At 45.5% G+C, this 26,846-nt stretch overlaps 1 protein-coding gene across 8 annotated transcripts in view; it reads left to right on the top strand.

Annotated features, from left to right (window-relative positions):
• The window catches only part of SH3PXD2A (SH3 and PX domains 2A), a 214,801-nt gene that overhangs the window by 93,525 nt on the left and 94,430 nt on the right, over positions 1-26,846 (top strand). For 5 of the 8 annotated variants that reach the window (XM_015867111.3, XM_015867109.3, XM_085555250.1 and 2 more), the window contains exon 5: positions 1,406-1,497. In XM_015867111.3, the coding sequence (XP_015722597.2) occupies positions 1,406-1,497 (92 nt within the window). Of the gene's footprint in view, positions 1-1,405; positions 1,498-16,773; positions 16,954-26,846 lie in introns of those variants that run through there. The other 3 variants (XM_085555256.1, XM_085555254.1, XM_032445345.2) reach the window with 3 other exon arrangements.

Below are 26,846 nucleotides of genomic sequence, written 5' to 3'. Positions count from 1 at the left end.
TTCAGGCCACCTCAAACAGGATCAGGTTGCCTAATACTAGAAGCTGCTGCTTCAGATAAGGGTTTTTACTTTGGGGGGCTGTTTTCCTTGATGTCCCCAAGCAGGAATAGTCTTGGAAACAAATTTGTTCTCTTCTGAAGTTTGCCTAGAAGCAGACACATTAGCAGACTGCCCATCCTACCTTCACACTTTGGCTGGGCTTCTTTGGCTGTCTGAGCAAGATAAAACAGATGTCTCACAGGTTAGTATAACCAGTTTGCCCTAATGCACCTTCATTTAGCTCTGCTGTAGTTTTTCATCCATCTCTCAAGATTGTTTGTCCTACTTCCAACCAGCAGATGAGCCAGGCAATCTCATTTTGTCAAATGGATTTACAGCACTTCTAAGAAGTTTGGTCTATATTTAACCTGTGGCCTGTTTTCACCATAACTTAGCACAGGAGAAGGTTAATTCCAGCTTCTTCTCCTCTCCTAATGGTCACTTCTGCAGTAAATCTCAGAATTATGACATGTGAAGCTGCTGTTTGTGGGCTGGGGATGGCTGTGTGGTTTCCTTGGGCCCTGTCTGGCTCTAGAGCTTGGGAAGCAAATTCACAGCATGATTCTGCCTTGTGTGCTTGCCTCACCAGTTTCCAGTCCACTTCCACGTAGTGTGGTTCGTCCTAAATTATACTCACTATTGCTGAGTGTGACGAGTGCTGCATATCTGTATCTTGCAAAGCGCATGGACATTGTTAGCCGGGATGCACTGCAGTGAAGCTGCCTTTGTGTAGAAATAGCCTCTGGGCTTTTTTTTTTTTTTTTTGCCTTTTTTTTTCAGGTAATTAATCAAATTCCTTTCCTATTAATTTAGGAACAAATTGTGTGCTTTTGTTTGTTTGTTTTCTAGCAAACTCTGCTAAAACAGAAAAATGTTGACAGTGCTAAACAGAAAGCTTGATGGGGAACATTAATCCATTGTATGAGTGGGTGTTGAGTCTGCAGATTTTCATTGCTTGCATTTCTGTGCATTGGGTTAAGAGCTTCAAAGCACTTGCCACGCTGCCTTGTGGTACCGTGCAAACCTGTCACAGAATCCCTGCCACAGAGCACTTCATCATTTCAGTGTAATGCTTTTACTGACGTGGTCCAAATTCTGCTCTTGGACACACAGCAAAAAGTGACACTGGCCAACTCTAGGTACCATCCCTTATCAGAATTCATTTCCCACTTGACATTTGCAGTCAGGTTTGCAATTCCCTTTTTTCTCAGATAAGTAGCTGGGCCTGATGCTTTGCTTTTCGATTTCCTTCCCCCTTGCCAAGACTGTTTTGCCGCTTCTTGCTTGTTAGTTTAGATACTTGAGGCCATGTTTTTAAGTTGTTTCTTTCTTAATGCTTGTCCCTCCCTCTTGATTCCCTTTCCAGGCACTGGTTCGACTTCCCCCTCACATTTCACAGTGTGATGAAGTCTTCAGGTTCTTTGAGGCTCGCCCAGAAGACCTCAACCCTCCAAAAGAGTAAGTGCTGCATGCATTTCCAGTTCTTCTTGGTTGGCTGGAAGAAAAATGAAGGTCATTCACTTAAATACTACTGTGAGCGTGGGAACAGATTTTGTAGCTTTCAAGCACTACCTTAGAAAATGCCCAGCAATTACGTATAACCACTTGGGTGTGTGGAGGACAGAGAAGTCGAGCAGCCCTCAAACACATTTTTCAGCCATCCCCCGCCCACTTTTGCATTGTTTCTTGCTGATGCTTCTAATGAGGGAACCTCCCCTTGCTTGTGAGTTTTACCTGATAATTATCACCAAGGACTCATTTAGTTGGCACAGCAGCAGGGGGAAATCCTGCCAGTAAGTACTCAGCTAATAATTACCAGCTGCTTCTTTAAATGTACTCCTGCCCACAGATATTTAGTTATCTGAAGGGAGCAAGATTGTGGTCCAAAATTGTCTCCGGAGAGCCTATTCTTTCTAAGCAGGAAGCTAAGAAAAAAGGCTGGGAAAAGAGTTTCCATTGAACACAAAACAGAATCATAGCCTTTACCTTGGAATAGACAGGCTGATTCATGGCGATATTGTCACAGTTGAGAGAACTAGTTTATCCAGGGAAAGCACTGGCAAGAGAGTATTTACGAGCAACTGTGCTACCTTGCATGATATTCCCTTTTCTCTTGTATAACAAGCAGGATGTATTTTGTTGTGCTCCTCAGTATTATGTTTTGACTTGGTCCCATTGTGTTTTGTGCAGCTTTGTGGCACGATTTGAAACCTGATGGCAGGCAGTGTTTCTGTAATTTGGTTTCACCTGAGCACAGACCAGTAGCAATCTCAGAATCATGGAATCGTTAAGGTTGAAAAGACATTTAAGATCATCCAGTCCAGCCCCAGCTCATCCCCAGTGTGCTCACTGACCACATCCCTCAGCACCACACTGTCACATTTCTTGAACAACCCCAAGGATGGTGACCCCACCTCCTCCTTGGGCAGCCTGTGCCAATGCCTCATCATTCTTTCTGAGAAGTGATTTTCCGCAACACACAACTTAAGGCCATTATCTGTCATCCTATTGCTGTTACCTGGGAGAAGAGACCAACCTCCATCTCTTTACAACTTCCTATAGACTCACAGAATTGTTGAGGTTGGACACGACCTCTGAGGTCGTCTAGTTCGATAGAAAATGGATATAAAATTGGAGAGGGTTGTTTGCCACTTTGGTGCCTGCAGTACCTGTAGACAGCAGAAAGCTTTGCATTGACTTCAGCTGTCTTATGTTAGACCTGTAGCTGTGATGTTAGTGTAGAGGAGGGGACGTTTGCATCTTGATTTCCAAACTTTCTCTGTTGCGTACGTATGGCTTTGATCATATTGGCATTTGTACTGAAGCAAGTACTGCTAGTGCAGCTGAGAACAAAGTCTTTTTGTTTGTGAAATGAGAAAAGGAGCAGCTTTAAAATGAAAAGTCTGCAAAAAAGAGCTGCTCTTTTTTTCTTTCTAGACAGGCTTGGTTTGGAGAAATTTCTGGAGTGAGCAGAGAAAATGAAGTGGTGTGTTCATTGTTAAACGTGCTGCAAACTCAGAAGGTATTGCAGCAGGGTATGTCTACACTCTGGAACCTACAGACCATCATGATTTTCATTTAAGTCTGATAAAGAAGGTTTGCAGATGTTGTTTAATTCCACAGTTTCTGTCTGATGCAAGGAGACACCCACATATTCCAGACAGAAACAGACCCCAGAGAAGGAGTAGGCTCTCCAGGGTTACAGGAGAGGTTGCCTGGAGGATCCAACATGGATCTCAGGAATCTGCATTTAATGCTGTTAAATACTCAGGCATTAGGCCTGAGTAAAACAGTGTTGGGACTGGACCCTGCAAGCAGGGCACTAGCAATTATGCCTTTCTTTCTCTTTTCCTTCCTATGTTTTGTTGAGGGCCTTTTGCTGAGCTCCCAGTTCAATGGCATTGAAGCAGTTTTCAAGTTACCCATTTGCACCCCGTAGGAAAAACAAAAAAGCCTAAATTTTCTCAGCTCAGGCTTTGCAACTTATTCCAGCCTAGTAATAAGTGTGATTTATTTCCCTGGAAAATGTAGAGCAATAACCTGATTAAATCTCACTTCACTAATGTCTGCAAGACATTAATCTAGCTGGGTTTAAACAAATCCTACCTCGTCTTCTGTAAGCAAACAGATCTTAGGGAAGGTGTCTAAGGTTTCTGCTGGGAGCGCTTCACAAAAGATGTATTGTTGAAACTGAAGATTATTCTCTACAAAAAGATGATGTAAAAGCCAATGGAAACATCTTAGTGTTTTTCTTCTGTGGACTGAGAAGGGAGGGAGGAGGTGTGGGGCTCACTGGACCGCTGCGTAGGGTCCGGGAGAAGGACACCTCCAGGGAGAATCTCAGCCTCTGCACAAAGGGTTGCGGTCCAATAGAGAAATCCCTGATTCATTCCCTTGTTTTGTACCCTGCCAAGTGCCTCCAGAAGGAGTGAGCCAGCACTGCCTGAGCCCTGTGAAATCAGCCCTCCCTGGACCTCACTCACAGCCCCATTATCTCACTGGGGGTGGTAGAGAGGGTAGCCTGAGGGCAGCATCTAGGCTACCAGAATTATTTTCTCTTTATTCAGCTGCTTCTTTTAGCACTCATTGCAGTGATTGTTCGTGCAGTGACGATGTAGCATACACATGGCACCCAACTGGCTATGTTAAAGGAGAGCAAATGTCACCAAGTGAGGGATTCAGCCACTGAAGGTCAGCAGAATGGAGTTGCTCGTGCTGCTTTTGTGTCTTCTTTCTGTGCACAGCAAGAAGGGCTTTAGTTTCAGGATCACCTGCTCTGTCTTTCTGCAGAAGCTCATCTTCGTAAGACAAAGCCCGACCTGGAGTTCAATTAGCTGACCTCCAGGAGTGAATCCTTCACTGCCCCCACACACTTTCCTCTCTGGGCTGTGACTGTTTGGCTTGCAGGCTGCTCCCTGCAGGGTTGTTTCCTACTACTGCTGTGCTCTGTGCTCTGGTCTCCCCTAGTGCTGAGCAACACGCAATCCAGCTAAAATAAAAGGTGGGGGTTTCAACACAGTTATAAACTGTCCAGTTTGTTGGGTTGGATTTGCTGCTTAGGTTTTCTGTTTCCTGTTTTGGTGATGGTCCAAGCTTTCGAGTTCTGTGACAAAGGCAGAAGGTATTCCATTCAGCACCACTAAACCTCTTCCTTGTCCAGCAGCTTGCAGGCAGAGTTGGAGAGGTATCCCCAGAGAGCACGACTGGGCTGTGCCTACAGTGGTGCTGCAACTGGGCCAGGTAGCTCACAACAGCAGATTCCTTTTGTGCAGCATGGGGTAGACCTTCAGAGGACACTAAATCCTCTGTGGCACAGTCTGGGAGCTCTTTTGGACCACTCATGATGAAAGTATGTCCTTTGTAAGAGAGCTATGGGAAAGGTTACTGTAAAGAAAGAAAAAAGGGCTTTTTTTAATTATTTTTCCAGTATTCTCCATTAAAACACCATGTCATTGAAAGCCATTCATTTACTGGATGCTTCTGTTAATAATTATAATTACTAATAACTAAGCCAGAGGTAGATTAATTTCAGACTTCTACTGGGGATTTGGGTTTGAGGCTAAGGTCAGGCCAGGGCTCATGGTCAACAAACAGAATCTCAGAAACTATTTTTTTAATTATTCTTTTTTTACAAAAAATAACAGAAATACCCAAAGAGGAGTATTAATCAATTCGACATTGCATACGGTCTACTGCTTTTAGGGCATTTGTGCTGTTTGATTCAAAATATCACAGCCAGACTGGTCATGTGAGTGTTCATTTTCCTTTTTGGTCTCACTCCAGTACCAAAAGCAGACCGAGATCCATCAGTGCATTTCTGCAGTTCTCCTCCTGCAGAAATTCAGGCAGGCTCAAACAAGATTTCTGTTTAAACCACCAATAATAACCTTAACAACTGAGTTTAAAGCAGACAATATGCAAATTCAGACAAAGTGGGGCACTTACTAAGTACACAACATAATATTCTGTGGGTTGATGCAGAAAATGCACTTACTAATGACAGTTCCTTTACTGAAGTACAGAAATGTATTGCATAGCCCTGGGCTTTGTCCATCATATGTCTATCACATAAATCCTAGTGTCCCATTCCAGGTCGCAGATGCTGGGCAGTAACTGTGAATGCAAGTTGGATTCTCCCTTTGTTCTTCACCTGTTACAAAATTCTTGTAAGGAATCTGAAAAGGAGCTGCCATGGTAATGCATGAACCATGTAGTGTGTGAGTTTGGAAGTGCTAAAGTACTTCTAAACAATAGACTTGTTTCCTATCCATTAACTTGACTGTGTTACATACGACTGTAACGATCTGCCTTGCAGTATCTAATGAAAGAGGAGGCAAGTTTTTCATCTATAGAACATCTATCTTTATTCTCAGTTGTTTGATATTAAGTTAATCATTTTTCTTGTGTGCCATTCATTTAGAACAGTGTTTCATGACATGTTTGAGTGTGGAGTCTCTGAGTAGATGTGCTGTAAGGAAGACTGCTGTTCTTTGTTTTGGGATTGATTTTTCTTACAGGACTTAGAGCAGAGAGAATTTTCCCATTTAGGAATGCAGTCAGCACCATCTCACAACAATATTTCAGTCCCTACTTGGTGGTAGAATTGGGATCTCTTGATGAATGCAGGTTTTTTTTTCAGGCAAATCCATTCCACTTGAGAGATGCAGAATGGAAGTTAATTTCCCTAAGAAATGCAAAATGAGCAAGTTTTAGTCTGGTGTGATTCACCATCTGGGAAGTAAGTCATAGTACACAGAACATGGAAAAAGAAAGACGTGTATCTGGTAGTTGTCTGAAAATGTTGACATGAAGACAAGGCAGTTCAGATCCATTGTTCTGATGGGGAGAAGTATTTCATATTTTCAAAAGATTGCTCAGTCACCTTTGCTGAGATTTGGGTAGGTAAGGATGTAACAACCTGTGAAGGCTGTTTGCCAAACACCTTGCTTGGCTGCCCCTCCCCAGCCATCCAGTGTCATGGATTGCCATGGGAATGAGCTGCCACAGGTCTCTGAACATCTGGGCTCAGTAGAGCACCAAATGTGCCTTTTTTAGAAGTGCATTTACTGTGAAATGTTTATCCTATGCACCTAAATCTGCTGTGAAAATGGCTTTGTGGAAGTGCTTCACAGCTTCACTCTGCTGCCCATAGTGGGATGGCAGAAATCTGTGGCTGTGGTGAGCCTGCTGCCCCAGGAGCACTACTGGGTCCCATCAGTGTTAGGTCACCATCAAACAGTCTCCAGATACCCCTGTTGGCTGCTGGCCTCCATCACTGCCTGCTGCCAGGATCCTTGGGAAGGTCTTACTCAGAGGTGGTTATCTTAAAGCCAACATGTGGACAAAGCACTCTAGGTATGGGGGGAAAAAAAAAGAAATAACACGTGCGCGACTCATTCTCTTCTTTAGTTTCACATGGGAATTTCCCCTTCTGTTTGCAACAAATGAATGATTTGGGCTGCAATATCTAATGAAAGGTATTGAAACTCACTACTGGCTGCAGCCTCAGTGGCAGCAGGAGTAGCGCAGCCTGCCCAAGGGAGGATTTGAATCTTTTCACTGCTTGGCCAAAAAAGTAAAAGAAAAATTGCATGTAGATAAATATCACACAATAAATGCTGGGGGAAAACAGAATGCATGTTAAATGCAATAGGTTCAGCAACCACAAAAAAAAAGCAACAAAACCACCAAAAACCCAACAACAAAAAGAAGAGAGGCAGTTGGAACAGCATACAGCACTGCTGTTACTGTACAGCAAGAGCTTGTATTCCTTGCCTTCAGTATCACATTTGGATTTGTGCTTGCTTAGTAGATCTGTCTGTGAAAGGACACAGGGCTGAGATGAGCAAAGATATCTCAGTGAATGCCACTTGGCACTGACTGCCCAGCACACAGAAATAGCTTTTGCCTGGATTGGGTATGACCATTCTGCAGGGTTTTAAAGTGGTGTGCTGTCACAGGCACAGGATGGATTTAAAATAACCAGACTTATCCTGAATGCATCCGAATGTAACCGAAATCAGAGCGTTGCCAACAGGCTTTGCTGATGCTGGGAATTGGTTTGTCTGGACCAAGCATAGCAGTAGTGTCAGAGTTAGTAAAGGTTTACAAATCTGAGACAGGTCTTTTTCTTTCTCTACAGAAAAGATTTCGGACTAAAGGGGTATTTTGAAAGGCTGACGTTGCCTTTAGAAAACCTAAATGCCAGGGCTGTTGGCTTGAGGGCTTTTTTCCTCTCCAGTAATTTTTCCTCATATCCTAAAGGAACAATCACTGCTGATAATTTGCCGATGCCTGTTTTGTAGATTAGAAAGTATTAGTTCAGTTAATGTTTAAATTAACCCATGAAATCCCTTCCTCTCAGAGAAATGAATGTTAGTGGCTAATGGAGGGGATTTGGAAGTCTGCTCTTTTTTGCCTCCTTTACTTATTTTGTGATATTGGAAAGGCCTCTTCCACCTCTTGGCTGTAGAGGAGCTGGGACATCTGTTATCCTTGAGCCAGTGAAATGGGATCTTCTAAAGCCTGTGTGTAGGGGCTGGTGATGTTTGCTTTGACACCCCAGAATGGGGCAGTCCCTTGGCCTGCATTACCAGTGTGGCCTGGATTACCACTGTGGCTAAGCACAGTGAAAATATTTAGGTCTGTGTAAGGAGCAAAGCGTCTGACATTGCTGTGCTTGGTGAATGAACCTGAGACTGAGGAGAGGAAGAGGGATGGGAACTTCCTCATCTTATCTCCATTCCTTGCTCCCAGCGAGCCCCTGCCAGCAGGTTAATTGCAACACTGGCTTTCTGTCACCGCTGACTCACTGCAGGAGGGATGGGCTGGGGACTGCTTTGCACTGACACAACAGAGTGGATTAGGGCCCCTCTTATCCCCCCCATGTGTCACGTCTGTGAAAAACAAGAATAGGCAGCTCATGCTATAAACGTAATTTACACGTAATTATGTAACGGAAAAGAATCCAGCTTGTCATTGCCATGTCTATATTTAATATTGCTCAGCTATTGTTTAATACAGATCTTTTTCCACTCCAAGGAGGAGAGCGCTGGGGACAGACGTGCTCAATGGGGCGTTTGCTGCCAGGGTGATAAATTATCCCCTGTTGGCGCCTGGGGTCAGATGGGACTTCTTGCTGCCCTGTGCTTCCTATTGTTGATTGCTGTGTAATTCTGATGCTGCTTATCTGGAGGCTCCCTTTATTTTCCATGCTGTTGCAGATGAGTGGCCTCTCAGATTATAAAAAGAGAGTTCTTTTCTTGTACCAGAGCCTAGTGTAACTATATATGCAGTTCTGAACTGGTTGGGGGCAATATAAGATGTCCCATTAAATTTGATAAGGTTTAATCATGCTATGCATGCAGTCCTATATATAACAAAGGAAGGCATTGCTTAAAGTGTGTTTTAGTGCTGTGTAATACAGGCCAGATGGATATAACATCTCAAATTTATTTAAGGTGGAGCATTTCAAGCAGAAGTGACATTCTTTGTAAACAGGACTTTAAACTCTGACATCTTCTGAACAGCCCTTTGCATCCAGTAGATGCCATTGGACAGGAGGATAGGGCTTGGTTTTTTCATGTTCACAGCATCCTGCATTCAGCTCTCAATGCCGTTGCTGGTTAAAACCTTGTTTGTAGCAAGTCCAAAAAGAAAAGATATTGTGGCAGTAGGGGACCATGCCCTGGAGGGTTGTACACATCTGAGATGCTCTGCTTTGCGATGTGCTTCTCTCAACTGCGGTAGTGGGGATCCCTCTTTAGGACTGAGATTGTATAAAAACACCAGATTTTGAGTGGCTCTGGCCATGTAAGACACAATGATCTATTGGTAGATCCATTTCCACCCTTTCCATCTTCGTGACTGGTGTGCAGCTGACTGTCTTTCAAGCTGGCTGTGCCCAGAAACACAAGCAGGGGATCAAATAACAACATGTTTTGACTCCAAACTCTGGAGTGACTTATCATGTTATCAAAGCTTTTGATTTAATTGAAATTTCACAGATAACCCTAGACCTGCTTTTAAGTGCAGACTCAAGAGCTAGTGGGAATTCACTTAAAGCCCTCCCCTTGCCCCTTTTAGTGCTTGCATTTTTGTTTAGGAGGTTTATGGAAGGGATTTGCTACTGCTTATCTCCAGCTAGAGCAGTGTGTCTGGGTTCAAAGATACCCTTTGTGTTTGGGCCACCTTCTTTTTCCGGTTATGCCAGAGTTTGATTGGAACGACCCTGTCGACAGTAATAGACTTTCTGAGATTTACACTGATGTAAGGTTGCAGAATTTGTTGTGTTAAAAGTAGAATTATTCCCTTCTTTCCATTCACGGCTCTTAAAACAATTGGCCTAAGCTAGGAAAGCTGTTCGTTTAAACAGACCTCAGATGTATTCTGAATAGGGGATTGACTGTGGCTTTGCAATGCTTTAGTCTAATCTAATAAATGCTGGTTATTTGCTAGATTCTTGCAAGCTGTATTTGCTTCCCAGCTCCAAGAAGTTTTAATAGCCACTCCAGTAATGCTGACTGCAATGCACTGTGGTGAACCTCAGAACATTGTATATGTCTGATTACATTTGCTTTCAATTACAGTTTTGTGGTCTTGAAAAATCAGAGCAGTTCAGGCTCATTTGGGAACCATCACAAAAAATCACTGGTAACCTGAGATACCCAGTGCTTGAAAATACAGAAGAAAAAAATGTTGGGGGACAAAATGCTTTATGAGAAGAAACCCATCAGCTGTGGGGTTAGGATGGCAGGGCTGAAGGGCACCATATCTAACAGATAAAGCTTTTCCTTTCCCATCCAAGCGTGCAGAGAATGAAGTGAGTGTGACTTATACCAGAGACAGATTTTGTCAGAGACTTGAACCAGTCATGATTCAGCAGAGGATCAGCAACGCTGCCATAGATTTTGCTCTTTTTCTAGTGAGTAGATCAGCATCAACATTGTTCTCTCTTGGCTAGACCTGGTTGGAGCTGTGGAGATAAGGAGGATATTAAGATGAAATTCGTCTTTCATCAGAATACAAGATCTTGTGGAGTTGTCAATTATCCTCCAACTCTGGGTAGGAGTGGATTTTTCATTAAAAAGTTTTATCAAAAGTGAGTATTTGGCTTCCATTTGACACAAATTTGGGTAACTTTCATCATCTCTGCAAGTAGCAGAATGGCTGCTTAGTGGACAGACTCTTTGGGGCATTATGAATATTTGCTAAATAAAAGAGCAGGGAGGGTTTCACAGTGAGACAGCCCAGCCACAGCCCTGGCACCAGGAGTGGCACAGCAAGATTCTTACCCCACGTGTGGAGAATGATTTCAGATATAACAAATGGAGGAGCTTTTAATCTGTAGTGGGGACTAGTGCGTGTTACCAGTGATCCACATTGCTTTCTATAAGATAGGACTTCTCAACAATATATCTCCCTCCCAAATTTGGGTAAATGTGGGTAGTAGAACTGAGCACTTTCCTTTCTGCAACCCCAATAGTGAGTTTCTTCAGGTCGTACTTAACCTCTGTGATCCCTGTATCAGTAACCTGGATGCTGAGGCATCCTGATGAGCCTGGTTCAAATCCTTCACCTTCTCGTCCATTTTATAGTGAAGCTAAGGGCTGTGGTGCAGATCGAGAAAGCTGCAAGTTTCATTCACATCCCTGCAAACAGCTTTAAATTCTTCCAGCAAGAGGTCAGGAGAAAAGTATCCTATTGTTAGCTGGGTTGCCTCAGTGCACAAAGCCAGGCTCTGTTGGACAGGCACTAACAATGTTAGTAATGCTGGTGATACAGCAGTGTCATCCCCTGGGGGAGGAGGAACCCGGCTGAGCTGCTCCCCAGCTAATGGGTTCCTCTGCTGACAAATGAGCTTCTGTTCATCTTCACTGTTATCGGGTTTGTGCTCATCTGTATCTGCTGTCTGTGTGCTGGGGAGGCTCTGGAGGTGAGCCGGGACTTTGGGCAGAGCAGCAGTTGGGGAGAAGGCCTTGAATGCCTTTGGTAAAGCAGTATGTTGGAGTGAGCAGCTGGAAGGAGTAGGAGTTCTGCAGAGGAGAGGAGATAAAAGGAGGCTTTCAGGCAGGAGAGAGGATTCCTGCCTTTTCCAGATGTAGCATTTGCATGTGGAGCAGGAGAGCTGCCAAAAGGCTGTGCTGATGAAGGATGCTTTGTGATGCTTCCAGCATATGAAAAATGCAGTGCTTTGAAATGTAGGTGGGTTTGGGCTATTAGGCGAGGGATGAAACAAGCACCGTAAGATGAGTCCCTTTCTCCCTCTTCTTTTGGAAAGCTACTCTCCAGTGCATTATTATTACCTTTTTTTCCTTCCTTTTTTTAATCATCCTTCTCCTAAAGCATTTTTGTACACCTGCCTTGGTCATTCAGCATCCTCATAAATTAGAAACTTTTGGCTACGTGCACTTGTGACAAGTGGTTTTTATTTATTTGGTTGTTTTTTTTGTTGTTGACAGGCATATAAAATACTGAGCCCTGGTTTACTGCCCAATAAACCCCGGTCCCTGGCAGTGTAACTAGTGTTTGTGAGAGAAGATTGTGTTAATATCAGTAAGCAGAGAATTTCTGGCTTCAAGAAACAAATGTTGCTTTCTGACACAATCTTCTCTGTCTCAATATGCACTATGAAAGACCTTATTTGCATTTCAGAGATGTTCAGTTCAGATGCACTCACATGATGTGGAGCTATATAGGCAGATGTGACTATCAGTTTAAGAGGGCATTTGCCCAGAACAGAGCATTTAACACTCAGGGGCTGTGAGGGTCCCTTGCAGGTTCCTTGGAGAAGTTATCTGATGCTTCTTCTAACGCTTCCATTTGAAACACCAAAGCAAATTCCACATTTTGGAAGAAGTAGGACATGACCCTACAGAGACACGTGTCAAAAACATTTCAGCTGCAGAGTAATGCAGCAAGATAAGATTAAACTTGCTGGCAGCCTCGTCCTGAGAGCAGCCCTGCTGCTCAGACGTTTATGCGTGTGGGTACTTTCTGCACAGTGAATAACTGTATTGAATTCAGCAGGAGTACACGTGCTCCCAAAGTTATTTGTGTGTTTGTGTATTCATCTGTGTGTTTGTTTGATGGGAATGAAAAATTCTGGAGAGGGCTGGGATACAAAGGAGGCTCATTCATCAGTAATCTCCTCTGAGTAATGTTAACTCTTCTCTCCTTTCTTGCCTGGAGGTTGACATGTGTGTGGGTACCTGCACATGAGCTCTAGGGCCAACACAACGAGTTTAACTTGAATTAAGTCACTACTTTTTGTGTGATGAAGGTAGATGACAGCTGTTCTTGGAGGTTCCTAAACACAGCATAACCAGCAAGAGGCTCAACTGGCCTGAACACTTAAAGGACTTACATAGCAAACTATTTCTGCCCTAAACACTCTTTTATAAGAATTTGCTTTTAATAATATTTCCTAAAGAAAACCAAAAATAGTCTGGAAAGCAATTAGGTGTGTATCTCTAACTGTATCTTTGAAAGGACCTTTTAACTGTGTAGCAGTAAAATGTAGGGAGCACCAATACAGCATCTTTGATCCTTTTCCATAAGCAAGCTGTGCAGAGTTCCTTCCCTTGGCTGTATTTGCTGCAAGATTCCATCAGTGGCTCATTTGCTTTGGCTAGTGCTTGCTCATGTTCAAAGGGAACACAGTGACCAAACAGCCACACTTTGGGGACATCAGAAGGAAAGATGAAGCAGCCTTTGCTGGGTTCAAGAGCTTCTGGAGGTTTTCAGGCAATGGGAAATCTTAACTGATAACCTGGATGTGCTTATCCCCTTTCTTTCCATCTCAGCCTCTGGGATTCACATACTGACATGGGGAAAAGTCCCTGGGCTTCCCACTGGTTGCTGTTGGTATAAAGGACTAGGTTGTCCTAGGCTGTGTAGTTTGTGTTGTAAGCAGTTGACTTTTTCTCTCCTCTTGTATGTACATAGATAAGTCTCTTATTTTGATGCCCTTTTTTATTGTACTTTGTCCTTATCTCTTGTTTTGCTTCTTTCTTATGATCCCTGACTATATCAACTTCTCTGCCTCACACTGACATATTTTTTCTTGTGCCGTGTCTGTCTTTTTAGTTTTTTCATTCTTCTTATATCCTGTGGATACTGTTTTAATCTCTCTCGATGCATTCTGCCTTTCTGCCAGCATTTCTACTCTCTTTTTTGTTCCTTCCACCAGCAGTCTCTATGTTGGGTTTATTTGCTGCCTGATATCTTTCTTCCGTCACTTTCTCTCTACCATATTCTTTCATCCCCAATCCCATTTAACAGATAACGGGGAGGAAAGGGGTGTCCTGGACACAGACAGAGTCACAAGGCTGAGGCTGACTTGCAGAGGTTGCCCAAGTGCAGGGTTTGCTGACTACAGCCCTGGGGTGGTATAAGGAGACTGGGGCAAACCCAGTGCCATGCAGACATTGCACTCAGGACATGGTCTGCCTCATCTCCATTAGTGGCTTCAGTAATTTGCCCCATAGCAGTATGAGGCAGCTCCTTCCAGGAGAAGTGATGGGAACCTGACGTGGGGGAAATAAAGTCATCAAGGTCCTGTGCTAGTTTGTAACTTGTAATTTCTATACAAGTTGTCTCTGCGGTCTGTCAAGCAGAAATTCGTCATATCTGGCCTGAAGTTGCTGGGTAATTAATCATCCCTGGCAGGTAATGCGGGCTGGGTTTTAGGTCTGCAAGCACGGATTGCTATGAGCGAACCCGCAGCACCGCTGAACCTTTTCTCTCTCCCCTACTTCTTCATTTTCCCATGACCTTAGGAAAAAAAAAACTGCACTTCACAGGTCTTTTTTTAAAAAAAAATAAAAATAAAAAAAAAATCACACTTTATGGAACACAGTTTTAATACTGTACGGTACGTGTTTAATGATGTCCATATGGGTTTGTGGGTACAGGAATTAAATACATAACGGTTCACGATGACATAACACGGAAATGCAACTCCCGCAGTGCTGGTGTGTAGGCTGTAAAGGGTTATTAATAAAAACGAAGGTTTTAAATAGAAAACAAGCTCAGCAGCACCGTTTTGGCCTTGGGCCCATCTCTGAGTGATGGAAAAAAAAAAGAGGCTGGAATCTGTGGTCTTTCCTCAATACATGAAAATAAATACATTTTACCACAATCCCCTGTTAAGAGTTTCAGAGAGAAAGCTCCAGGCCTGATGCGTGGCATCTCTCTTCAGTAATAGCATGAGCACAGGGAGGTCTGCAGGGGATGTTTCAGCAGGGCGCAGAACACATCAAACAAACACTAAGGGGGAGATTGATGCCTTAGATTATTGAAACAGGGTAAGGCCACAATGTTTTGATTGGCAAAGGCTTTCAACAGTTGGACATTAGTGTTTCAGAAGAGCAAACTGCTCTGTTTGTGGGTGAGCCAGGAAAATAACAACTCACACAGTTTGGGGGAATGACCTCAAGGAAATCCCATCCCATCTTGTAACCAGAGTTGCCCCATCAGTAAGGCAAGGAAATTACATAATGCACCTATTAATAATATAGACAGACAAAAGCAAGCTTACTCTTCTGCGTTCAGCCTTGTCCTGTCTTTCCCTTCATTTTAAGTCTTTAGAATAAATGAGACAGCAGTGGGTGAGTTGCTGAACATCCCTCTGAGGGTGCTGCTGTGTGTGACACCTCTCACTGTGTCTGCATGGTCTGTGAGCTCCCAGCAGCTTCCCTCAGCTCTTCCAGCTGTCAGCTCACATCCTTTGGCTCCAGCATTCAACCTTGCGTCCCAGCACCCAGTGCTGTGCTGCTGTGCTGACCCTTCAACCCCATAGCTTGGAACCAAGATCCTCATCTAAAAACTGTTAGAGAACCTGCTCCCTGCTCATGTTCTGGAGTGATCGCCGTGCTCTGTTGTAGAGTGCGCTTCTGCCCTGTGCTCCCATATTTTGGCTCACTTCAGGCATACGTAAAGATTTTGGAAAATGATATTACGTCTGTTTTTCTAAATTTCTTTGTGCTGAAAGATGGCATCTTTTTGTCTTCTGAAACCAGAGAGCTGGACTTTCCAAAAATAGGTGTCGTGTCCTTCTAAATAGCCCTAAACACATGGGAATGGGGTTATTTTTGTCCCTGGCTGCCTATAATCCGACTTATTTTAGTCAAACCCAAATCTTCCCAGGGATCGTTCCAAAGAATAATGCTGAAGTGTTGTGTGAATCGCGCAGTGGGGATACTGGCCTTGCTACGGCATTGCCCTTCTGCTGAGCTTCCCACCACTGACCTCAAGGTACGGCCCGAGCATGGAGCAGCTCTGTCTGACTGTGAAGCACTGCCATTATTTTAGAACTGGGGAAATAGAAGTATGAAAGTGGTTTGTAAAGGTCACCGGCCCTGAGACAGAGGCCAGGAGGCCGCGCTTTTTGGTTCACTTTGTGATGCTCAGCATACTTGCTTGTCCCATCAGCACTCCTGCTGGTTGAGCTGGTGATCTGCAGCTCCCTGGGTCTGCAGGAATGGATCAGTTTCCATGTCAGCTTTTTGGAAGTGCTGTATGTGAAGATAACAGGGCAAAGGGACTTTGAGAAATGAAGTTACAAGGGAACTGGGATTCGGGGTGCTATGAAATGTCTCCAAATGAAAACACTCTTTCCTTGCGTGTGAGGGTGTGAAGACAGATCTTTAGCTCAAGACTCAACCTATCATCTGCATACACCAAACTGGTGCAAATTATCTCATTAAAGGTCAGTCCCCTGCAATGAACAGCAGATAGCCATGCAGTAGAGAAACAAAGACCAGTCCATACTGCTCCATACATCAGGATGTTAACTGGAGAGGGCCCTGCTCCTTAGTCCCAGATTCCTACTTTCTGGCCAGATTATTCCATCTGCAAACCCTTGTGCAGAAGCAGCCCTATGCATCTCATGATGCTCCCTGTGTTGGCTGCCTCCTCTGCCATTGCTACCTCTGCCCTTTGCAGCTGTGTTTGCTGATGGTGGCTGTGCTGGACATGCCCTCCAGATTCAGGCTTCCATCTGTGGGGCTGTTGGCAGGGGGAGGCTTGGCTGAGCCATATGAGTACTTGGGCAGCAAGTCACCATCCTAGGCAGGTGGAAAAGGGATGCTTCAGAAATGTGCTGGTATTGTTTTGCCTCTGCCTGTTGGTGTTTTGCAGCCATAACCCTTGTGATGCCTGCTGGCTGCTGAGCTAACACAAGCGCATCTCCCTCGGATAGATCCTTTGCTGCCTGACTACCCCCCCCGTGCCAGTGGGTGAGGGAATGTGCCTGTGCATGTAGCCTTTGTCCTCAGCTGCAGGGCACTGCCCACCTCCCTGCGTGGCTGATGAGCACAAACAGCCTTGTTGTCTGTGATAACCAGCAAAGGGAGCAGTGCTTCTGAGCCAGTTCCTTAATAGCAAGGGGCATCTTTACATCCTCAGCCTCATGTAAGTAAATCTGTCGTCATGCTTTGGTCTTCCTTTTGTATAACTTAATGTAGCAGCTCGTCTTAAACTTGTAAATACATTTTCTGGGAAGTTGTGTGTGGGAGGTGGGCAGCTCCTTCCATCTTTTGCCAGCTAATGCTTAATGCTCTCCTTTATCATAACAAATGAAGCAGATTTCTCTAAAGCAGTATCGCCGTTCTTTTATCTCTTTCCTTTTGCTGTAAGGCTGAGGTTGTGCCCCAGCTGCATTTTATTGCACGAGACACAGAGCCAGGACTTCTGTCCTGAGCACGGGACACTCACATCTGTGTTAACTTCTGTAGTTCTATGAACTCCTGCTTGTGCAGAGTCTCCACGAGCTGACAGAAACTCTAAGTGTGCAGAATACTGTGTTTAGCTTTAAATGTAATTATATGTAGAAGAAAATGAGTCCAAAAACACCCAACATATCAGTAAATTAAAATTCTTTCAACTGTTTCACTGGAAATTAGAGGAGCTTTTACATTCCAGCTCTGCTCTCCCTCTCTCTCAAGATGCTTTGGGATTCTTGGGACAAATGCTATTGGTTTATAGCCCTTAAGATCCGTCATCACTTCACACCTCTTCCCTTCTGCTGAGCCATCATCCCTTCTCCTCCAGCCTGGTAGGTGGCACAGGAGGTATCGCATCATCCCTGTGGAGGAGAATTAGCATAGAATTTGGCAAAGCAAAGCCCTCTTTCTGCAGAAAGGCTCGTCTTCCCTTTAATGGAAATTAAGTGTCTAAATCTTTTCGTCTTTCCCTCTTTCTCAATTTTACTGTGTGTTCTGGGATGAAGTTTTGTCATGCTACGTCAACTGCTCCTTGCCAAGACCTTCTTTATGGCCTTGATTTAAACTAATCCCACTCAGTAACAGTGGAAGACCGTGAGATTCCAGTGCTGGAGATGGGCTTTGGGGGCTACTTATCTTTCTTAGGGGATAACAGCACACTGATGTGTGCTTGTGTGTGTTGTGTGTACATCTTGTGCTTACACAAAACGTCAGGATCTGATTCTGGTGGGTCATGCTGGCAGGTATCCAAGCCCCGTAAATCTGGTCACTGCACTTTTCTAAATGTTTATTGTGCTGTTTAAGCTTTTATGGGCTCTTGTGTGTATTACATATGGTCTGAATAAATGTAACGCAGTATTACTGTGCTTAGCTGAGATGCAGAAGAGCCTTCAAGGGGATCGTTAGAACTGGGGCAGCCATTGCTGCGCTTGAGATGAGTTTCTGGGTTCAGCTTTCTGGGGTTGTTGGCTTCAGTTCTGTTTGGTTGGCTGTTCAGTGCTGCTTGATCTGAGGTCACAGGGGTAGAATTGAGAAGGAGCCTCAGCTGCCTTCCTTTGAGAGCCATTCACAGCCACTGCAGTGTGTAAGGAGTGGGTGTGCTGCTGGGAGAGTGCCATGGACCCACGGCTCGGTGTCCTTGCTCTCTTCTGTCCCAGATGGCCCAAGGAAAGAGAAAGGGAAAGCCAGCCAGGCTGTAGCTGGTGCTAACAGCTGTAAAAGCAGCCGGGCCAAGACCTTGGAACCTTCAGGGAACTTCCTGCCATTCAGTCATTGGCTTTCCTTTGCATGGCATCCTCTTCCTCCTGTATCTCCTAGCACTGTCCCTTCACTTTTTACCACTAATCACTCTCACCCCAGAAGAACACAGCCTTACTGCTGTGCTCTCTGCCAGCACTGAGTTTGTTCCATTTGGGCATTCTGCTCCCTCTTCCCTGCACATCTGGATACTCAGATAGTGAGTTTCAGGGCAGAAACAATCAGTTTTGAGTTTCTGCCACAGATAAGCAGGCCCCCAGTTGGGTCGGCCATTAGGCTCGATGTAACATATAGCATCAATAATGTATAACTGCTGGGGGCGTGCTGAAATAGCAGAGGCTTCACAGAGACACAGGAGGGGGAAGGAGAAGGCAGAAGGGGATAGAGCTGGGAGGGAGGGGTCAGTGCAGAAGCAGCAGGAATCTGACACTGCAAAGTCTGTGCTGGTCATTGTTCATTTCTTAGTTTGCTACACACTCAGACACTGCTGAGAGCGAGCTTGTTTTTTATTGGGAATAGAATCTGGATGTTCTCTCTTTATCAGCCCAAATGTTTCACTTGGGGGAAAACAGCTAAAAAAGAAGGGAAGAAAATGTGCATTTAAAAGCAGAGCTGGATTGCTCATGGCTATAAAAATGGATGTTTTTCTCTTCCTTCCCTATCGCTTCAGACTAAGGGTTAAACTGTGGGTTACTGCTGTGCTATGATAGGAGTGAAACCTATTACAGTGTTCAGAGAATTCTCCTGCTCAGAGCCCAGTGCTGGATGCTGCACATGTGAAGAATGCATGACAGCACCTACTGCAAGCCTTTTGGGGATGGAAGTATTCAAGTTTTAGGCCCAGCTCCTCAGGAACGTGGGGACATTGAAAGATACTGTGGTGTTCTATCATCCAAGATAAGCAGGGGGAGGAAAAGGGCATCTGCTGGGCTGACAGCACCTTCTACGATGGTTTTCTCCAGATGGAGGTTTTTCCTATGGCCTGTAAAACATAATGCATTTAGTAGAAGGTCATTTAAGGAAGAAATCCCTTTTGCTGCACTCTCCTCTCTTTGACCTTGAGGCTATTGACATCCCTTGGGTCAAACAGAGACATTGGGAGGAGAAATGTAAACATTGGGCAGCACCAGCACTCTGCAATGGGCTGTAGCATTTGTAATGCCAAAGGGTTCACTTTGTCTTGGCTTAGGTTTTTGGAGGTATATGCAGCTCTGTGAACAGTACAGGGCTTACTCTGTCCCCTGCCACTGCGCTTTGGGTGTTGCCACTGCTCTGACCTTTGAGAAGAGCTTGAACCTGTGTACAGCTCACAGAAAGCATCAGGTGCTGACACTAACAGCCAGAGAGCTGCTTCCACCTCCCAGATGTGAGGGTGACCCTTCCTGTTCTTCTGGAGGGGTGTGGTAATGGTGGCAATGGGCAAAGAGTTTAAAAAGAAGGCTCTGGGGAGACCTCATTGTGGCCTTCCAAAACGTTAGAGGATCGTATGAACAGATGGTGGACTGACTTTTTACCAGGTGTGATAGTGATAGGACAATGGGGAATGGTTTTAGACTAAAAGAGGGGAGATTTAGGTGAGATGTTAGGTGGAATTTATCACTCAGAAGGAGGTGAGGTGCTGGTGCTGCTGCCCAGAGCTGTGGGTGCTGCATCCCTGGAGGTGATCAAGATGAGCTTAGCGGTCCTTTCCAGTCTTTATGATTCTATGAGACTATGATTTATTCTTTTATTACTGTTTGAAAAGGTTCATCCTCAACCACTAATTTCTGTCTTCTTCTAATCACTGCTGGAGTTTGTCCCTTAAGGCTTTGCTCCTTGAAGCGCTGTGCTGGGGTCCTACCGCAGGCACTGGGGCCACTGGGAAGAGGGTGGCAGCTCCTCAGTGCCTCCTTCCTGTGCTGTGACCTTCCCAGCCTGCAGGGAGAGGGGAGGAAGGTGGGAAATGAGGCGATGGGAACAAACTTCCTGCAATGGAGCTGAGAGCTGGGGCTGGATCTTATCACAAGCAAACAGCCCTGGTGGGGGCAGCCAAAGAGGAGCCCGTCCCACTTTTCCTGCCCCTGAAACAAGAGCCTTGACCCCGTGCCAGCTTTGCCTGCAGATACCTGAGCATGCTGTGGGCTGGCAGCACGGAGGGAAACGCTGCCCAAGCTGCGTGAGATGCAGAGGCAAGTCAGCACCTGGTGCCTATAGAGCAGCCCCACTGCTGCAGGGTTGGGGAGGCTGAGCAGGGAGCTCATTGGGCTCCATGCAGAGCTTACTCGTCTTCATCTACCCCATAATATTTTGTTCCCTTCTGTGTGCTTGTATATATACTTGTACCTGTGTACAGCGTTGCTAGCACAGCTGCAGCTCACTGTCATTCTATCTGGCTTTAGGTTTTAAAATGAGTGTCAATGCTAAAATTTCACAGATGACTACAGATCAGTCTGGCCAAAAGAAAAACACAAGATGACTTTTAAGGTTTGCACTCGGTGATTTTTGCAGAACTCTCCTACCTTTAGCAAAGCTGCTTTTGTTGCATTGTTTAAAATGACCAGTCTGTCGGGGCATTCCTTTGCTGTACAGTCATAGAATTGTAGAATCATTAAGGTTGGAAAAAGACCTCTAAGATAATTCAGTTTGGCTGTTCATCTAGTATCAATATTACCCACTAAACCATGTCCCTCTGTTCTACATCTTCACGTTTCTTGAACACCTTCAGGGGCAGTGACTGTGCCCAACCACTCTTTTGGAGTACAGACATGCACAAGGAAGCTCTGGATTATGAGCTTTACAGGCAGCTGCTGCCACACTGTGGGGTGATGGTGCTTTGCATGCACTGCTTCTGTGCAGCAGAAGGCACTGAGTTGGAGTTAGAGCCTTTGGTATGTGCATGTTGGGCATGTGTTGGTGTGCATTCTGCACATCATGTGCCATGGATATGCCATGCTTCAAACCCTTGCCATGCTCATCTGGTGATGCTGGCTTGCTCTTGGCTCCGTTCTCCCAGAGAGCAGGAATTCCTCCAGACAGCAGTGGGAAAGCTGTGGCATGTTGCTATGAACAGATATGAAATAGCTTTTCCACCTGGCTTCTTATTAGGTGTTATAGCTCTATCTTTTTCCATCTGACTTATGATAGACTTTTTCATTTTTTGGGTGGATTTTTTTGTTGGTTTTTTTTTTTGTTGTTTGTTTGTTTTTGTTTTTTTGGTATTTGATAACTTTGCATCTAAGACTTGAGAAGGCAACAGTGAGGAAGCAGACTTACAGTCTTGGACATTAATACTAACAACTCCAGAACCACACCTGGATCAGACATTTGTAAGCATATGGAAGAGACTGAAGAGGATCTGATTGTCTCTTCAGCAGTCAGTGCTGGACTGAATCTTCTCCCCAGGCCTGGGGAGTGTGCTGATCACAAGACTATCCTTGCTCCATCCGTGCGATGCTATAGAGCTGACATGGAAAAGGAAACCTTTCCCATCCCCAGCACTGGCTGTACTGTGGCACTCTGGTGAGCTTCAGAGTGGAAGGTGTCACTGGCTTTCTTGGATTTTTGGTTGTGAAATCATTGAGACAGCTCTTCCCTCAGCCAGATTTCATGCGTGATCCTGTTAGGGGAGTTGTCAGCACCTAATTTGGGTATTTGCTTTCATCCAAGTAGTATTGCCAGTGTGTTGCATGTGCAGCCTGACACACTAACTCTATATTAATCCTCTTTTTGGCCTGCTTGGTTGACCCAGCAAGGATTAAACTCCACCCCACATCTGCTGAGGCTCTCCTGGGCTGCTTCTTATTCACATTGATGTTCCTCAGCAAATCTCAGAGGAGATATTTCTCACCCGACTTCTCAAGCACAGCTCTTCCCTATGTGGCAGGACTGCACTCACTTGTCCTGTATGATTCCCATCCATCCGTCATCTATCCATCCGTCTGTTATCCATCCATCATCCATCCATCCATCTGCTGTCTGTTCCTCCATCCATCTACTGCCAGTCCGTCCATCCATCCATCCATCCATCCATCCATCCATCCATCCATCCATCCAACCCCAGCAGTGTGGTGTTTGCAGCTCTCACACTGTCCTTATGGGAATCAGGCCATCAGCAGTTGATCCCTTTTCACTGTGCTGAGCTGATCTCTGCCAGACCCTTCCAGACAAACAGCTCTCCAAGTTGCTCCCTTTAACCAGAGTGAGGAGCAGACTGGAACTGTAAAGCCTTTGAAAAATGATGGAACAGGGACAAATTTCCGATTAAATCCCTCCAAATGCTGCTCTGAAGGAAAATTGCTCTTCATTTGCGGGTAAAATAGAAAGCTCACTGCAAGGCTGCAAGTGTTGCAGAATGAAGATTTAAGTGGTCAAGTAAAGGAAAGAATGAGAGCTCCCAGGGGAAGGGTAGTGGGGTTTGGGCCTCTTTAGCCTGACTGAATCGTGTGACTTCTGCAGTTGTGCGAGACCATCCGACCCAGAGCCGGGCAGTTCACAAGCCACAGAGTTATGAACTGCTGGTAAAACAATCTGAAGAGGAAAAACACATTTGCGACTATGAACTGAAAGCCTGAACAGCTTTTGAGGTTTCGGAGCCGTGTCCAGCTGCTGCTGGGAGTCCTGGGGTCACTGCCCTTCCCACCACCTCGTGCTGCTCGGCAGCGCCTGGAGCAGCTCCCATCCCCACTGGGCAGCAGGTGCCTACCCACAGCACTGCCTCCTGGCAACAGAGGAGCCAGAGCTCACAGCCCAGGTAAGGTACTGCTGTCCCATGAGCAGGTGGCTGGGACCTGGAAAGAGGAGGATGTGGGAGCAGCTTCCAGTGATGGAAACACTGAGCCAGGTTGTGCCATGGGCTGGTTTCAGCCAGATGCTTTTGGTCTCCTAGGTCTGGGAAGGCAAATGTCTTTGAAGTTCCTGAGAAGTGGCTCCAAACTCAGCCCAGTTACTTGAATCCATTTTGTTTTTATCAACGGGTTGGTTCCCAGAAGTGCTGAGCATTCCCAGCTCCTCTGCCGGCGGTAGCACGGGCTGCCCTTGTTGCAGTGCCAGCCTGTCCTGGGATGTGCCTGTGATTGTTTCTGGGTTTGGCCAAGTGGGCTTTTCTGTCTTCTGGGAAACCAGCTGGTTTTGTGCCCATGGTATTTGCAGAGTGCTGACAAACCCCTTTCCTTCACAATCGCGGCTGTCTGCTTAAGGTGCTGCTCCCTGCCTTTTTCCTTTCAAGGCTTTTGATGTGTTTTCCCATGTTAGAAGATTCAAAAAGGCAGCATGTGGGGCTGGCTGGGCCGGCAGCTTTGATCCTCAGTGGGCGTTTTGCAATAAACTCCATCATGAATTTTTCATCCTTTGCTATGAGCGTGTGTGTGCCTTGCATGCGGGACAGGCTCTGGTTCTGGAGCTGCATCCAGCACAGGGTGAGAACCACCCATGGCTCCAAATCTCTGCGTCCACGGGCCAGCCTTGCCTCAAGTTACCCTGTATGAAATGTGATCACATCTTTAATCTGTCTGGTAGTGCCAAGTCCCTGCTTTCTGAAGCATTCTCCGAGTCTGAAACATAAGTTTTCTTTATCTGAAGTCATGTATTGCTATCTGACCTATTTACTTGGAAGCCTGTGAGCAAGGCTTGGGTTGGAAAAGAGCTGTGTTTGTGATCCAAGTGTAAGCCTTTCACTGTTAATTGTATTAGCATTACTAATTGTATGCACATTTCTAAGCTGCTGTGATTGCCACATCCTTTTAAAACATGGACCAAGACATCAAAAGGGCTGTGTCTACTTAGAGATCAGCAGAGAAGCAAGAAATTAAATTGCCTGATGCTGTAAAAGATATGTGGGCTGCTTTGCCCCCATTATATCAAAAGTGACACAGGAAAAATAAGTCTGCAGGTAGACTTTTAAAGCTTGTTAGCCTTCAAGATTTACTCAGCAGGAAGCTGTTTGATGGAGGTGCCAGCTGCCCTGGGCCCACTGGTGCCGTCAGTGGGCAGGGTTCAGCAGGAACCTTGCTGGATGGGGCTGCATGTGCACAGGGCCTGTGGGGTGAAAGGGAGGAGGGTGCTCGAAGTCCTGAATTTAGGTTTTCTCTCTGCTGCAGAGAATGAATCGATGTTACTGCTCTTTGTGAGCTGCTCTGTGTCTGTGCATGGCTCACTGTACTGTAGCTCTCAGATCAGCTGCTGTTGGGGTGCCTGTGGCTGATGGGTAACAGCAATTTTGAGCTTTCTGATTCTGAATTTCTGAAGTATTGCTGGTGATAGAGTAATGCCATCAAAATTACGCTTTGGAAATACCTATTTCCTAATACCTAGGCAAGTGGTGCCTGTAACAGAACTGTGTTTTTGTTTCTGGAGCAGTTCCCCTCCCCAGCCCAGCATGTCCTCTGTGTGCCTGGTGCACTGTGATGGATTGCATTTCATGGAGGCAGCAGCAGGGGCTTCTTGGTTCCAGCTGGAGGTTGCTCCTTTGCAGCTCTGTGCCATGCCTCATCTTTCACACAGGGCTGTCACCTTTATTCCTTACCTGCATAAATCCTGGCAGAGCAGGTCTTACTTCACAGGCGATGCCTGCACAGATGTTGGCACAGCTCACAGAGGGATTCATGGCACCTCCAGCAGAGCACGAAGCATCCCAGAGCACCTGGATGATGCTGAATGCTGTGACTGCAACCAGCAGAGGGAGCACAGAGCATTGCACGCTGCCTGCTGCTATCTCACGGAATGCAGCGTGATAACGGGTTGTTTATGATGGAATCATGCCACTTGTACATTTACAAGCAGCTTTGTTCAGCTCCCGATCGCTCTGCACTTTTGCATTTAGCCTGTTACTCATTCTGAGGCATTGTTGGTGTATGTCTGACCATGGCAGTGAAAGGCTCTAGCAGAGACATGATGGGGCTGAAGCATTGCAGATGGAAAGCAGCTGTCAGGTGGCATTTCTCCCCGAGGTCTGAGCAGTACCAGCAGGATGTGTCAGCCTGGCAGGACCTGCTGCTCAGCCACTGGCTGCAGTCAGACTGTTCTGTAGCTCCTTCAAGGCTCCACAGTGCAGTGACTGCACAGATGGTTGAGTTGCATTCAGAGCAAAGCGAAATAACACCGGTTCTTTCCATCCTTCACCGCCTCACCCCAAGAAGTTTGCTGCCTCTTTAGGGAGCTAGTAGTCTAAATCCCAGACCTGCACACCTCCACGCTTTCAGCAAAGTTTGAAACCAGTTCAGGATCTGAATTTCAAGTCTGCTTTTCCTGTGCCAAAACCCCCAGAGCTGAATACCTGGGAACTATGGAGGTGGGACCAAATAACCCCTGAGCTTTTCATTGTCTACTTCTAATGAATCAGCTCCCCTAAAATAATGTGTCTAGCATGGTTCATACCGCAGTCTCTGCTGTAATCACCACTGAAACCTGGAGAGGTTAGAAATCCATATGTGGATCTGTGTCTGGGTGAATTTGGCAGGCACAAAGCAGTCCCCAAAAGGCTACTTCTTCCTATCAAATCATCTGCCAATTTTTACAGTCTTGATTTATGTTTTATAAGGTTATTGAGCTTTTTGCTGAAAAGGGTGAAGGCCATCTTCCTTGGCGTTCTTATTGAATGAGCCATCTCAGGAGCAGGACTGGCTTGCAGATCACAGCATAGCTGGGAGCTTATATCTTTTACATATGAGATTTTCTCTGCCTGTCTCATTGGTCTCCTACACTGCCTTAACTACAAGTGCTTCCAATTACAGCAAAGTATATGGGACATACATACATCAATCATGCTCAAGTCTCATGTGCGATAGTTTTCAGAGGTACAGGATACCCCTTGTTGCACATGTGCCTGCACTTTTTAGCTGCATCCTCAAGTACAGGAGAAATGTGTGTCTGTAAACCTCCTTGATTCTCTAAAGACACTTTACTTTTGTTCTTTTTTTTTCCTCTTTGTATTTACATGCACCTGATAGAGAAAATAGATTAGGCCAGTCAGAAGTACACGAGGGCTGTTCGGTGCAGGGAAAAGCAAGGCTGGGGAGCAGCTCTTGGAGCTGTTTGGTTGGAAGAGGAGCCCATGAAATAAAAGACCGGTGAGAAGGTTGTTAGCAAGGCTGGCTGACCAAAGTGTAAGGTGAGCACCGTGGTCTGGAAAGTAGATCATCTTCCTGAAAGGCACAAAGAAGAAAAATAATGGCTTCAGATTCTTCCCTTGTGTAAATCTTTTGAAGTCGGTGGCTTGCACTAGCATGATTTAACCCTGTTAATTTGAATGGGTCACTGCGGTGTCCCAAGAGTTGCTTTTTGCCGTGCTTCATTCTGAGACAGAGACAAAGCAGAGCCTCGGTGTCTGGGCTTGGGCCCAAGCTTGATGTC

The sequence above is a fragment of the Coturnix japonica genome, chromosome 8 (genome assembly GCF_054131305.1).
Source record: "Coturnix japonica strain WE chromosome 8, WE-NBRP24, whole genome shotgun sequence".
Classification (NCBI taxonomy): Eukaryota; Metazoa; Chordata; class Aves; order Galliformes; family Phasianidae; genus Coturnix; species Coturnix japonica.
Note: the sequence above shows the minus strand (reverse complement) of the source record. Positions and strands in the feature narration are given on the sequence as shown.